General features: G+C 37.3%; 2 protein-coding genes and 2 pseudogenes across 6 annotated transcripts; 1 reads left to right on the top strand and 3 right to left on the bottom strand.

Moving 5' to 3' along the window:
- Positions 1-451: 451 nt before the first annotated feature.
- LOC104740110 (aldehyde oxidase GLOX pseudogene) lies at positions 452-2,683 on the bottom strand (annotated as a pseudogene). The gene has a single exon (XR_015579392.1). The product of XR_015579392.1 is annotated as an aldehyde oxidase GLOX pseudogene (transcript).
- Positions 2,684-3,218: 535 nt separating this feature from the next.
- LOC104740109 (putative pectate lyase 3) lies at positions 3,219-7,930 on the top strand. Of its 4 annotated transcripts, XM_087486600.1 has the most exons (7): positions 3,219-3,544; positions 3,637-4,501; positions 4,599-4,646; positions 6,382-6,623; positions 6,705-6,852; positions 7,088-7,131; positions 7,281-7,930. In XM_087486600.1, exons 1-2 carry the CDS (start codon positions 3,348-3,350, stop codon positions 3,932-3,934), a joined length of 495 nt encoding a protein of 164 aa, XP_087342726.1. In that variant the 5' UTR covers positions 3,219-3,347; the 3' UTR covers positions 3,935-4,501; positions 4,599-4,646; positions 6,382-6,623; positions 6,705-6,852; positions 7,088-7,131; positions 7,281-7,930. The 4 variants fall into 4 exon arrangements, with proteins under 4 accessions (XP_087342726.1, XP_087342727.1, XP_087342728.1 ...); XM_087486601.1 differs by lacking the exon at positions 7,088-7,131; XM_087486602.1 differs by lacking the exons at positions 6,382-6,623; positions 6,705-6,852; positions 7,088-7,131 and having other exon boundaries at positions 7,239-7,930.
- A 787-nt stretch (positions 7,931-8,717) lies between these two features.
- Positions 8,718-9,923, bottom strand: LOC104743300 (F-box/LRR-repeat/kelch-repeat protein At1g09650 pseudogene; annotated as a pseudogene).
- A 1,026-nt stretch (positions 9,924-10,949) lies between these two features.
- LOC104740108 (uncharacterized) lies at positions 10,950-12,558 on the bottom strand. The gene is made up of 4 exons (XM_019235778.2): positions 12,431-12,558; positions 12,054-12,341; positions 11,756-11,968; positions 10,950-11,368 (listed from the first exon to the last, which is right to left on the bottom strand). The coding sequence occupies exons 2-4, from the start codon at positions 12,129-12,131 to the stop codon at positions 11,129-11,131; spliced, it is 531 nt and encodes a 176-aa protein (XP_019091323.2). The 5' UTR covers positions 12,132-12,341; positions 12,431-12,558; the 3' UTR covers positions 10,950-11,128.
- Between the last annotated feature and the right edge of the window lie 481 nt (positions 12,559-13,039).

The raw sequence follows: 13,039 nt of genomic DNA, 5'->3' as shown, positions 1-13,039 counted from the left end.
ATGTACTAACTAGACCTATTTCCAAAGAGCCAGTTGAATTTTGTCTTTGATGAATCCAAGCAAAGGCAACGTGAAATCACATACGCGATACACTATCAACGGAGTCGGGATGATCTTAACCGAAACTGAAGACTTGAAAACTGACGTGCTTATATATGTTTAGTAGATCATATTGTTATCTTCGCCGGCGTTCATTAAAAGGATATTTGGATCTCTAAAATGCTGACTATGTAGCTCAATCGTCTTTTTTGGAAGTATTCGAATTCGATATGAATTTCCATTGTTGCTTCGATACGCATTTTGAACCTAATAAGATTCCACCGCTAGTGTCTCGAGCATAAGCTCAAGGACGTCGTTAGGGAACGATTTGAATGCTTTTTCGATATTGTCTTGTCTCAAATTTGCTATATTCTCACCATTGATAAATACTCAAGACTGTAAACACTTAATATAGCTTACGTACCATCCGAGTCTTGTTTGATTTCAACACTTTCACTAAACAAAACGTTTTACTACGGTTGGTAAAAAAATCAAAAACTAATGAATCTATCTACGTAAAAAGTAAAACTATGAAAATCATGAAGAAAAGAAAACATAAAGTCAAAAGCAGCAGACTCCAACGTATCAGAGGCTCACGTTAAATCTTAACCCAAACAGCTACACTCGGGATTCCACGGTGGACCACGAACATCATATAATACCCAGGCGGTGCCACATAGGAGTTAGTTGGTCCTTCCACGTCAGCTTTATACGCGAAAACAGATAACTGACTCACGCGCCTCACACGCAACACCAACATCCTCTGGTTCATCGCCGTCGAGTGAGTGCTGAACGACGGCGCCACTAGCCGCACCGACACTCCTCCGTCAAACATTCCGAACGCCGGAATCGCGAACGTGACCGCAAAACCTTGACCGTACAACATATTCCCGGCGAGCTCCACCGTGATAATCGTCGGCCTCACGCGCACGTACTGTGGATCGAGGTAACGCGGGAGGTAAGCCTCGAGGCTGAGCTCCGTCGGGTACGGCCTCGCCGTGAAATTGTAATTCCGGTGAGGATTGCTTCCTCCGACTAAGACTCTGCCGTCGGAAAGAAGGAGAGACGCCGAATGGTACATTCTAGGGATTCGAGTCGGGGCGAGAATTTCGAATCTTCGGGTCGGGTCAGGCTCGTCGGGTAAATAGAAAATCGGGTTGAGAACAGCGTTCATTGCGTCCTCCCAACCAGCGGTTCCGTTAGCAGCACCGTTAATGATCAAAACGTCACCGTTTGGTAGCAGCAACATATCGCCCATGACACGTGGCGATGGCATCTGCTCCATGATCCATCTCGGATTCGGGTCGGTCACTTTCAATCTCCCGCACGAGCGCGATCCTCCGACGAAGATTTTAGGGATCGTCCTCGCCGCTTTAAAGAACGCTCCCGGGGGAGCACCGCCGCATACCATAACCTCAGCCGCAATCTTCGATCGGTTACTTTCTCCTGTGAGTAAGAGAGGGAGGAGCACGGAGGAGCCAGTGCTTGGGTAATTACGTTTATCGCCGCCGGGAATCGCCGGAAACTCCTTGATGATTCGGTGGTTGACGAAATCGAACAGAATCGATCTCCGATTAGCGAAGATGAAGAGGTTGCCGTCGGGGAGGAGATGAAGAAACGGATAAAGATTGTTCTCTTCATTCGGATCTCTCGTCTCGGCCAAGAATCTGAGATTGAAGACGGATTTGCCCGGATTCTTGGGGTAAAATTCGTAGGAGAAGGCTCTTCTGCCGCCGACGATGATGATCCGACCATCGGGAAGAATCTGATTTGTTGAATACCACCGGCGAGAGGAGAGATACGCTCTGTTCTCAACCCAATCACACGAGAGGCTTCCAACTCCGTCGCAAGGTGTGAAAACACGTACAGTTCTTTCGCCGGAGCCGTAACCACCGGTTTGGATTAAAGAACCGGAAGCGTTTAAAGAACCGGAGGAGCACCACGTGTCGTACCGAAGTGTGAGTGGGCGAAAAGTGTTCGAAGCGACGTCGTAGAGTAGAGAATGAGCAGAGCAGTCGAAAACGGTGGCGTTTTGGCAGAGATGAGGAGGGAGAGTGAGATTCGAAGGGCCGTAGTCGGTACGGTCGAAGATGACGACTTTGTTGTTGTGTAGAAGCTGCATGTGCATTGCGGATATACCTACACTCGGCTGCAGGAGATCCCACCTCCCGCCGGTGAGTATCGCTAACGGTGAACGTGGGAGGAGCAAATCCGACGTGGAACAGAGGAAGAAGAAGGAGAAGAAACATAAAACGATGGCGTTAAGGTTCTTCTTGAACCTTTCTTGTTTCATTGTTCGTGATTATTTTCAGCTCTGAATCTGCTTTCTTCCGGTGAAAGAGGTTTTAACAGTTATAGCTTTTTGGGGTAATTACTAGGGTTATTGTGTGTTTCTTGAAACATTTATGGTGTTGTTTCTTTCTGGTGAAATGTGTGATCAAGACTCACAGTGCTCTAGTACATAACGAGATTTTTGTATCATATGGGTCAAGATTTTATTTATTGCCTTTTGCAATTTGCATATGAGTGGGTGAATTTTAGATCTGTGTTATTATTGATCACGGACCATATTCAGTTTGGATTCTTTTTATCAATTTGATGTATGAACAGTTTCAGAAATCAGTAGTCCAAAATAAAATTTGTTCATTTATGTCTTGCTCCAAATTCTTTTAAGGGAACAGAGAGTCCCGCCATTAGTTAGCTTCTGACCGCAATGGGGTAGCAGTTGTACTGAAGACCAATAAATTAGTGAAATTATTTATTTAAGTACAAATTTTTTTTAATAACTAATCCATACAGTAAAAAAAATCTGAACTGAAACCCAATTTATTTCTTAAATATTACTATTGATTTTCAATAGTTTTAAACTCTGTTTTGATTATGTAAACCTATTCTATGTATGGTTAGCAAAAGCAAAAATAGTTACCTCAAATAGGGTAATTTATATCTCACTAAAAATAATATCAGGTCAAGGCAAAAATAACTGAAAATATTCCAGAAAAGAAGGATTAAACAAAGATATAAAAACCTATAATTGGAGTTTAGGAGAAATGAGGACCATAGAGATTTAAAATTAATGGTTGGTTAATCTCTGTTTATTCTTAATCCTCCATTGACTCTTCTCTCTCTCTCCAGTCCCTCTTGTTATTAAAGCAAATCCGTGATTCATATCTGAAATCTTTTAGTCCCGGCAGGCCAATTATCTGAAACCACAACCTCCGCTTGAGGTTCTGCCGGGAGATAAAAAAAAAAAACAAAAAATAAAAAATCTCAACGGCTTTGATCGCAGCATTTACAAAATATTCAAAATGGCAGCAGCGTTTTTGATTCTTGGCGGCTTCTTTTTATCGTTATTAGCTATAGTGGCTCCACAGGTTGGAGCCCATGTGGCTGTCTTTGATAGCTACTGGATGCAACGTAAAAGCGATGCATTGAAACAAACATTTGGTTCTTACGATCCTAATCCACTTAACGTTACCAACCACTTTAATTACCATGTCAATTTGTGAGTTCTTCTTGTCTTTCTTAGGTCATATTTTTTTAACCTGGCTTCTCAAACAAGTAATCTAATAAAAACAATCTTGTTCTTCTAAACAGAGCTGTGGATGCCACGGAATCAATAAACGATACAAGGAGAGAGCTTACACAGGTCAGAAGTCGTCGAAAATTGCAAAAACACGGCGGAAAATGCGTAGCTTATAACCCCATAGACAAATGCTGGCGATGCGACCGTAACTGGGCAAATAACCGGAAGAAACTAGCGGATTGTGCTCTCGGATTCGGCCGGAAAACCACAGGAGGAAAAGACGGACCGATCTACGTTGTCACATTACGCATTGACAATAATCAAATTTATGGAATAGAGAGCAAACTAAGGAAAATAACACAGAGTTGATGGAAGAAGCAATAAGATCACATTTATGCATTGACAATAAGCAAAGTTTATTGAATAGAGAACAAACTCGGGAAATAACAGACAGGAAATCGGAAGGAATATTCCCAAAAAAGCTTCAGAAATCCCTTCAGTAACCGGATCCTCTGATTTGGTTTTGGGGTCAAGTGTCAGTGTTCGAAGAGACACATGATCACTAAACAGCAACTTCTTCTTATTCTTGTTCTCTCCATTAAAAAGTGCTAGTGGATGGAGCACCCATCGTGTTGAGACATCAAAGAACATTGCACATATATGCAGATCTATGGAACAAATTTTGTCCTAAGTCTTGTTGCTTGAACTGAACGACCATATCACTTGGTAGGCCTTATTAATCTGGTATAGGGATATGCACAAGCGGTTGTCAAGGTTGCACATGACGATCTCGCAAGGATTGGAATTGGCAAAGGGAGCTTTAGAGATGACTTGAAAAGCTTCGGTGTGGAGATCGAAAGATACAACTTTGGTTTCTTCGCACTCTGTGAACCAATGAAGCGACCCATGCAGCCACTTAAATTACCATGTCAATTTGTGAGTTCTTGTCTTTGCTAGGCTATATATATTGTTTTCACCTGGCTTGTTAAACAAGTAATTAATCTAATAGAACAAATCTTGTTCTTCTTAACAGAGCTGTGGATGCCTCGGAATCTAATACAAGGCGAGAGCTTATACCCATGTGAGAAGTTGTCCCAAAAAGCAAATTTTTATTGAGATATCACATTGTGCATTGAAAAATATATAGAGTTTTACAGATGAAAAAAATATGAAGTCTTATATATCTAAAAAAAATAGAAAAAATAGTTATATTAACTAGTAATTTAGTTATTAGATTCAATGGATAATGTAGTAAAGAGGTAAATTGTGGCTGTCAAGCTGGCTAAACCGCGGGCCAACTAAAGCCTAGTTGCTTGCTTAAGTATTTAACCTAGTTCTTAGAGACGGTTTTATATTTCTACGGGTCCATTGTGTATACCACGTTTCTGTACGCTTTATTGAGATATTGAAAGGTTTTTTTTTTTAAATGTTTTTTTGGTTTTGATCTACGAGAGATACAAAATAATTTCATTTCTCGTTGAAAACTAATTTATATTACTATGCTTGTTTTTCCTTATTTTTTTGTAGAAACATGATTGGTGTGATTTGGATAGACTTTATATTATGTTTTATTTCTTTATCTATGAAATTGCTATGTAGTGTGGTAACTTATAACTTGTGACTTGTTTGATTATTATTATAAGTTGCATACACTAACAAACCGCATAAAAAATGTCTTCTAATTTAATAATGGAATCAACTATTTTTTATTTGACTTGCTAAAACTGGCAACAACAACAACAAAAATCTTTGGAATTGGGGATAAAAATTGAAAACTCAAATTTTTTATTTTTTTAACCGCGGTTCACCTCTAACCAAAATCCTTTTGCTTCCAGCTACATTATTGTTCAGATCTTTTCTTAGGTGTTCATAACAGCTACATCCTTTGGAACTGTGTAAAAGCAGCCAAAAAAAATTATCATTTGAGATAAATATGCTTTCAAGTCAAATTTATTGGGTCTCACCATAGAGCTGGAAAATAGTATTTTTTACTGAAAATTGTTCAACTTCAAAATAGGAAATGAACTAAATGAATGAGATGAAAACTTAATTTTATTTTATTTTTAACTATATATATAGATTTAAATTTCTATGTTTGAATTAATATTTTTGGCTAAATAAAAAAAATTGTTTAACAAAGCAGTTGTGGAAATCAAATATTATGTGTGTATATTTTTGCAAGAAACAAACGAATCTTTGACTAACTAATTCTATTTTTTCCTTTGCAAATTTTTTGACATTAATTATTGTTTAATGTATTTTTGTTTATAGAATCTAGGAAACTCGTAAACTAAATAACTTCAATTTGCTAATCAGCTCAACATTAAATTTTATTTTATATAATATTTTGTAATAAATATTTATTTCAAAATAAAAATTAATAACATATTAGTATTTTTTAATTTTTAATTTTTATGTTTAAATATATGTATATATATAACTTCAGGTATTATTGTAGATATATTGTTAATATTAACTTTTTTGTATTCAGCTATTCAAATATATGTTATAAATTATAATCTGTGTAAAATGCAGGTCTTGAGATTCAGATGTGTCTGTGTAATTAGGTCATCACCAATGGTGATGCTAAAAAAAAGTGATAAGGATTGTACTGATTAAAACAGATTATTTTTAATTAAATCAGCTAAAGTTTTGTTATGATCGTAGCTTTTAATTTAGTTTTTTTAGAAACTCTAGTGTTTGTCTAGCTGCGATTGGCTAAGAGAAAAAAAAAACTAACTATTTTTTTTTCCTTCTTCGCTTCCTTCTGTTCTCTCTCCACTTCTCCAACGCCGATCAATCTTTGTCCGAGGAAGACCGTAGCGACGTCTTATGCTGCGACGGCTGGAATTGCTCCGTCCAAATCCTCCGTGGCACCACCACCTCCCTCCTCCTGCTGTGGCGGCGGAGGGAAAAGCTACCACGACCACCAATTTGCCTCCTCTATTGCCTGATTCAATCTGCAATATTGAAGAATATGATTGAGAGTCTCTTTGTTCCTACCTTGCGTGTTGGTTACCCTGTGAACATTGATGCTCTTGATGTACTATACGAGAAGGTGGGATTGAATTGAATGAAACATAGATGCACATTAGTCTGTATGTTGTATTGTAGCTTAAATCATTGCTTTTGTTTACAGAAATGGCTCTGGCTCAAAATCCTGTGGGTGGAATGCAAGCTGCAAAGATGGGAAGAGTTTTAGTTACAATAGTAACATTAACATTGTTGTGTTTGTTGATGTTAATGGCGACGACTTGATTACGCCTGTTCTACAAGATGCATATAAGGTAACCAAATGTAATGTTTTTCTAAGAAGAAAGTAGCTAGGTACAGTCTTAGGCTGGTTTGTTTGAAATGTGCGAGAGTCATGTTAGGTTTTCTTTGTTGAATTTTCATGTTTTCCTAAACTGCCGAAGAAGAGGTTGTTGAACCAAAGGAAGAAATTGCTAAGCAAGAGCTTTGGCGATGTGCAATCTGTACATATGACAATGATTAGAATATGTTTGTGTGTGATATTTGCAGTGTATCATCCTGTGGCCAAAAATCAAAGTGTCAATAAAGTACAGGTACAATATGTGTTAGTGAGACTTTGGATTTATACAATCTCTCTTTGCATCTGCATAAGATACACAAATATCATGTGTTGGTGATTATAGTCTTGTGTATGGATCAGTTTGCTGAGTATTTTTTGGTCTGCATTTTGTAATTTATGAAGTTGCAGGTTTTTGAGCTGGTGTTAAAAGGTTCTTAAGTGCTGCTCTTGTTCAGATTCTCAAAAAGGGAATCAAGTTTGGTTTGTACGTTCAAACCAAGGTGGAGTTTTGTGTCCTCTTTGTGGTGAAACAAGAACCGTATAGCTGAAGGGTTTTTACCGTGACGTTACTCTGAAACGCTGAAGTTTGGCGAAAGTCTAAACTGGGTTTGGAATCAAACAGAGGATTGATTTTCAAGGTATTATCTATCTGAAAGTGTGTGCTCTTTGGCTTGATCATCTTTGCCTCATGTGGATATTTGTGAAGATGAGTAAGAATATGGTGACAAGTCTCAAATTTTTGCAACAAACGGACAATGGAAGTGAAGGTTTTGGCCAAAATGAATAGATTGGTTTTGTGTGCTCCTCTCATTTCTGTTCTGCATCACTCTTCGGTTTCAGTCTTGCTATTCTAGAAAACACAAGAAACCTTAAGCCTTGAGAGATACAGTTTTTTGTTGGATTGTAGAGATTCATAGATTGTTTATGTTTTGTTGATCCATTTTTGTTGAATATCATTTGACATCATTTGATTATGGTATATGATCTGTGTGTTTGTTGTATGTAGTGATGGATTGTTCATCAGAATCCCATTTTTGTTTTTTTTGTTGCTTCTTGAAAAACCCAAAATTAGGATCTACCATTGGAGGCATACAATTTTACAGTTCTTAAAAAAAGTTTAACCAAACAATTTTCAAAAGTTAATATTAAACTATTCCTAACCCCACTTAAGCATTCTTTTTTATCTCCCCCCCCCCCCCCCCCATTGGAGATGCCCTTAGAGAGGAGTGAGTGAAAAGACGTAGTATACAGAGATGGACTATTTACTGATTACTCCCAACCGTTTTGTGTCTTCAAACAAATCAGAAGCAACATATGAAAAGGATATTATAGACATGAACACTGATATAAAAACACTCTCTAAACCATACCAGAAAGCAGAGGAAACACGCCAAGTAATTGAGTTCAACCATGTAAGATGATGAAACAATCAAGGAAAAAAAAAAGGGTTAAAAAGGTTATTGTTCTGAGTAAAAGAGCTTGAAACTTTCTAAAAAAATGGTGTAAATAAGAGTCTTGCTTACTTACGGATTATGTCCTTTGGAAGAAGTAAAAGATTTTTCACCAATCATAGATCCTTTTGGATGAGGCTAGGAGAAGTTTGAGAGCCCCTTGGAGACATGGTTGTAATAATCAGCTTTTCATTGGCTGGACAGGGCAGCGAATGCGCTGCAGTGCCTCATTTATCTCAGTCTTCTCTAGGGGAAACCTTGGAGATGGAGCCTTCTCCTTTGACTCTGGCTTTCGCAGATGCAGTTGAGACCAAAACCATACCTTGAAGAGGTTGCAAACTCGGACGGACAATAACAGATAGTTGATGGAAGTGACAAGATCACATTATTGAGATATAACATTTTTGCATTGAAAAATAAATAGCAAATTAATTTATTGAATAGAGAACAAACTCGGGAAATAACAGACAGGAAATCGGATGGACTTTTCCCAAAAAGCTTCAGAAATCCCTTCCAAAATAGGATCCTCTGACTTGGTTTTGGGGTCAAATGTCAACAGTGCTCGACGATGCACATGATCACTAAACAACAACTTCTTCGTCTTGTTCTTGTTCTTGTTCTTGTTCTCTCCATTTAAAAGTGCTAGTGGATGGAGGACGGATCGTGTTGAAACAGCAAAGAACATTGCACATATATACAGATCGATGGAACAAATGTTGTCCCAAGTCTTGTTGCTTGAATTGAACGACCATATCACTTGGTAGTCCATTGCAATGTGGGATAGGGATACGCACAAGCGGTTGTCAAGGTTGCACATGACGATCTCGGAAGGATTGGAATTGGCAAAGGGAGCTTTAGAGATGACTTGAAAAGCTTCGGTGTGGAGATCGAAAGATACAACCTTGGTTTCTTCGCACTCTGTGAACCAATGAAGCGACCCATCTACAAACACAGGATCGGTTGAACCTACAACACGATAAGGAGAAGCGGGAGTGACATACCTCCAAGAGCCGGTGCTAAAGTTGAAAACTTCGCACGTGGTAGCGTTTTCTAGGCCCAATTCTGAAGAGCTGTATAGCCAAACGGCCTTGTAAGTGCCCGTGATTATGTCTTTACCGAATCCAAGCTTAAAGACTTTGTGTCCGAGCTTGGAGTAACTTTCTCCCAAGTCGATAATGCGTTGTTGCAACCCACTGAGAGGAAGAGGCCGATGCCATCTAGTGGTGGGGTTGACCACCAAACCGGATTCTGTGTGATGGTAGAGACAAACGAGACCGTCACAGCTATTACCGGAAACCAAGTACTGTGTGTTCTGCGTCTCCCAAGGGGTAGGGATATCGACCAATGATGATGAACCCAACACCAGTGTTCTTAAAAGTTGTGTGTCCGGGGCCTCGGACACCATCAGAACATCTGGATCTCCAGATTGCTGTCACCGCTTCAACTGTCTTCCTTGGAAGAATCGTGATTCCATCGTTGACTTCCATGGCTTCGACACAGCCTTGAACCTCAGCAGAGGTTTCACCGCTAGTCTCTCGAGTATGCCCTCTACGACATGGTGGGGCAGCGACGAGCATCTTTTTTTCGACACCATTCCACTCGCCGTTCCTTCCTATTGTCACGAGTCACGACATACGCTTACTTATAAGCAATGGTAAATAGGAGAAAATTAAGGAAAGATTACACACTACTTAGAATTTAGGAAATTTAACATTAAGTTTGTCCCAAAAGAAAAAAAAAAAAAAAAAGAAATATAAACACAAACACAACAGATCATATATTTATGACCAAACATTCCATTTATTTGCCATTTATTATTGTTTGTTAAATAAATACAAAAACCATGCAACAAAAAAATCCACTTTACGTTTGAAACAATTTGTTCTTAGTCTATTTCCACATGATTGTTCTCTATAACTACTTTTCCTACCTATAGAGATAGAAAGATAGAAATTGGTTAGTCTTTGATAGTTACTCAACGTAAAAGCGATGCATTGAAACAAACATTTGGCTCTTACGATCCTAATCCACTTCCACTACAATAAAAAGTGAATATTGTTACCAATTCAATAGTCATAATATATGATTTTTTGGTCACAAATACTTTATTGTGACGAAAATGAAACGGATTGAAGAAGGTCACAATAAAATGGTCACAAATGGGTGTAAGTCACAAAAAAGTCATAAACAGTTGTGACGTTTTTGAAGTAACAATTCGTCACAAGTTGTGACGATAATTGAATAGTCACAAAAAAAATTACAATTTATGACGGTTAATAGAGTCACAAATATGACACAAAACATGACCCAAAAAATGTCATATATTTGTTACAAATTAGTACTATTTTAAGTCACTACGTTGTGACTTTTTGCCACCAAAATACAGTCACAAACTAGACACAATTAGTGACTCAATTAGAGACACACAACCATCACTATTTTTATTTTAATTTTTAATTTTATTTTAATTTTAATTTTAATTTTTAATTTTTTTAATTACCATAATTTGTATTTATTTGTGACATTTCACGTTCCTAGATTTTAAAAAAAAATATTAAATCCATTCACCATATTTCAACAAATATATAATTATAGAATAAAACATGAAAACTAAAAATAATATGCAAACGATAATATATAGATAACAAACTAACATTCAAATATAAAGTTGATACATAAACACAACTGAAAGGAAATATAAACCAAGCACAAAGTTAATCCATAAACATAATTGAAAGAAAATACAAACAAACCATAATAGTTAGATAAAGGTGGATGGTCTTGGTAGTGGTGTTGGATTTAGACATTTTGACTTACAAAAGATTCAACAAGTTTCTCCATAGCTTCAAGTCTTTTCTGGATTTGCTGATTTTCTTCGAGGTTTTTTTTCAGATCAGTTTCCATCTCCTGCATCCGAAGTGTTATTGTCTCTACTTCTTCACCAGATTGTGGTACACTTGAAGAGGCACCAACAGATGGTAAAACCTCACTAAGTGCTCCAAGTCCAAAGATATGACCATGTTTAGATGATCCAGCAGCCTAGAAATAAAAAGTAAATACATAAGCTATCATACACCAAACCAATACAACACACACAACTCACGACCAAACAATAACATATATGGTGACTAACAAATTTGCTCACGACCAAACACACAACACAACACACACAACTCACGACCAAACAATAACATATATGGTGACTAACAAATTTGCTCACGACCAAACACACAACTCACGACCAAACAACTCACGCCCAATACACCACCCGTACGTAACTCAAACCAAACAATAAAACACGACAGTTCCATGGTGACTAAAAAATTTGCTCCACCCTAATAACATATATGGCTAAACCTCAATATACTAATCACAAATATATAATCTCAAAAAAATCTTAAAGAATAAAAGGTTTTGAAATGTTACCTTGATATAAATCTCATTTTTCTCAGCTTTGTCAAGATTTTCAGCTGTCACATTCTCTTCACCAGAAGATTCAAGTTGTTCCAAGCGTTCTTGCACATGCTTTTCATAAGTTTCTGCGACCAATCTTGCTCGTTGATCAACATAGGTTCCGTCAGGCTTTTGATGTGTTTTTTTCATCACAACAATAAAGGAGTAATCTTCATTGTTTGCTTCCTATAAACAAACAATAAAACTAAGTTGAACTAACACAAAAATGATCACGAATTTATATGGAAATTGATAGAAATTTAAACATTACCAAAGCAGCTTGAACTTTGACATACGAACATGAACCTGCTAGATGAGAATGTGGGCCTAAACCATTGCGATCAGACATTCGGGAAGCACGAGCCTTCTCACTTGTTGCTTTTGCTTTTGCTGTTGCCTAATGTGCCTGCATAATCGTCCAATAATCAGACAAAATCCAATCTGGTTTTTCTCCTCCCTTCTTAGCATGGCTTATCATTCCTTTGAGGCGATATGCAGCAAGCTTATTGAACTCTCGTTCAACTTGATAGTTGATAGAAGCATCCCAGTTAAACTTTTTCTGAGAAAACAAAGTAATCACACATGATGAATAATATTGTAAATCATTTATGAAATAGCTTAATGAAATATAATAGACAACAATACTACCATAAACAGTGTAAACCAGGTTCTTTTGTAGAAGGGAGGCACTTTTCTCCAAGAGTACCATGGTCCCTTAAAACAACTTTGAATGACCTTTTGTACACCAGTTGATATTTGGGTGTGGTATTTAAACCTGCTCCATTAAAATATATTACTTTATTTTGAGTTATAACTATGTGAAAGTAATCAATAGTATGTTGAAATAAATCCATACCATTTAGCACCATTTAACCGAGATGGATGCAGCACATGTAAACTTGAACGATCCACAAATGGCTCTTCCATACTTACACTATAAACACATAAACATTCAAAAGTTATCAATCCCAAATTTTACAAAGTGAAAAATTAAACGACTCTAATCTAAATGAATAGAGATTAACAAGATTTGTAAAACTGTAAGCAAAGATTGTGTAAAACCACAACAACAACGATTAGCAAAGATTTGTAAAACTTGGAAGCGAGTAAATAAATTACAGAAATACCTTTCAGTGAGATCTGTGAAATGAAAAACAGCCCAATAGATATTATAAATGGGAAGTGGCATAGAGACCTGAGAAGTAGAGGGAGATGGTTAAATAGTTTTGACGCAGTTTTAGGAGTTTTAAGAGTGGG

This window comes from Camelina sativa, chromosome 14 (assembly GCF_030686135.1).
Source record: "Camelina sativa cultivar CO46 ecotype springtype chromosome 14, ASM3068613v1".
NCBI lineage: Eukaryota > Viridiplantae > Streptophyta > Magnoliopsida > Brassicales > Brassicaceae > Camelina > Camelina sativa.
This window is presented reverse-complemented; position numbering and strand designations above follow the sequence as displayed.

Excerpts from the sequence above, each read along its gene's own strand:
- LOC104740109 (XM_087486602.1), top strand. The coding sequence starts at position 3,348 with ATGGCAGCAGCGTTTTTGATTCTTGGCGGCTTCTTTTTATCGTTATTA. Across the intron at positions 3,545-3,636 it reads TTTAATTACCATGTCAATTT|AGCTGTGGATGCCACGGAAT; the intron begins GTGAGTTCTTCT and ends TCTTCTAAACAG.
- LOC104740108 (XM_019235778.2), bottom strand. The coding sequence starts at position 12,131 with ATGTCTGATCGCAATGGTTTAGGCCCACATTCTCATCTAGCAGGTTCA. Across the intron at positions 11,969-12,053 it reads TCAAAGTTCAAGCTGCTTTG|GAAGCAAACAATGAAGATTA; the intron begins GTAATGTTTAAA and ends GTTTGTTTATAG. Across the intron at positions 11,369-11,755 it reads AAAATGAGATTTATATCAAG|GCTGCTGGATCATCTAAACA; the intron begins GTAACATTTCAA and ends TTTTATTTCTAG.